This window comes from Eimeria mitis, genomic scaffold, assembly GCF_000499745.2.
Source record: "Eimeria mitis Houghton genomic scaffold, Emh_scaff3374, whole genome shotgun sequence".
NCBI lineage: Eukaryota > Apicomplexa > Conoidasida > Eucoccidiorida > Eimeriidae > Eimeria > Eimeria mitis.
Window position 1 is genome coordinate 1,717 of NW_013571713.1, and position 743 is coordinate 2,459.

General features: G+C 60.0%; 1 protein-coding gene across 1 annotated transcript in view; it reads left to right on the forward strand.

Moving 5' to 3' along the window:
* Positions 1–743, forward strand: part of EMH_0065330 (uncharacterized protein) — a gene marked incomplete at both ends in the record, with an annotated part of 5,127 nt that overhangs the window by 558 nt on the left and 3,826 nt on the right. The window contains 1 exon segment of the mRNA XM_013498367.1: positions 1–741. Coding sequence (XP_013353821.1) covers positions 1–741 — 741 coding nt within the window.

Here is a 743-nt window from a genome sequence, read left to right on the forward strand (position 1 = left end):
GCAGCAGCAGCAGCAGCAGCAGCAGCAGCACCTGCTGCTCGCTTTGGCTCAATAGACATAACCGATACAGAGGAGGGAGAAGGGGGCCCCCAGGGGGCCCCCTCTAGCAACAGTGAAGGGTACAGGGGGCCCCCAGGTGCTCAGAACGAGACAGTTATATACCCAAGCTGGGGGGCCCTGGTGAGAGAGACGATAGGGGGCCCCCGCTGCTCCTCATCACCATCATCATCAGCAGCAACAACAGCAGCAGCAGCAGCAGCAGCAGCAGCAGCAATGCTGGGGGGTATGGAGGGTCACCGTCTCCTCCTTCGGGCTCAAAAGGAGACAGAAAGAAGAGACATCGGTGTTGCTTTTCTGCAGAAAGGAGACAGAGAAATATATAACAAACAAATCATCACAGAACCCAGCAACTCTCAGCCTATAGATAAACCCCAAAGGGGGCCCCATAGGGGGCCCCCCTCCCTCAACCCCTCAGGTGGGGGCCCCAGCTGTGCGCTGCCAGAGCGTCTGCATCTGCTGCAGCAGCAGCAGCAGCAGAATGGCGATGCCACCGACTGCAACAGCAGCAGCAGCAGCAGCAGCAGCAGCAGCAGCAGCAGCAGACAGCAGCAGAAACAACCTGAGTTTCCTAAGGGCCCCCAACATGTACCCGCTCCAAGCCCCAGGAGGCCCCGCGACACAGAGCCAGGCGACGGCTTCTTTCCTTCTTCTCCCCTCAAGCAGCAGCAGGGGCCCCCAACCCC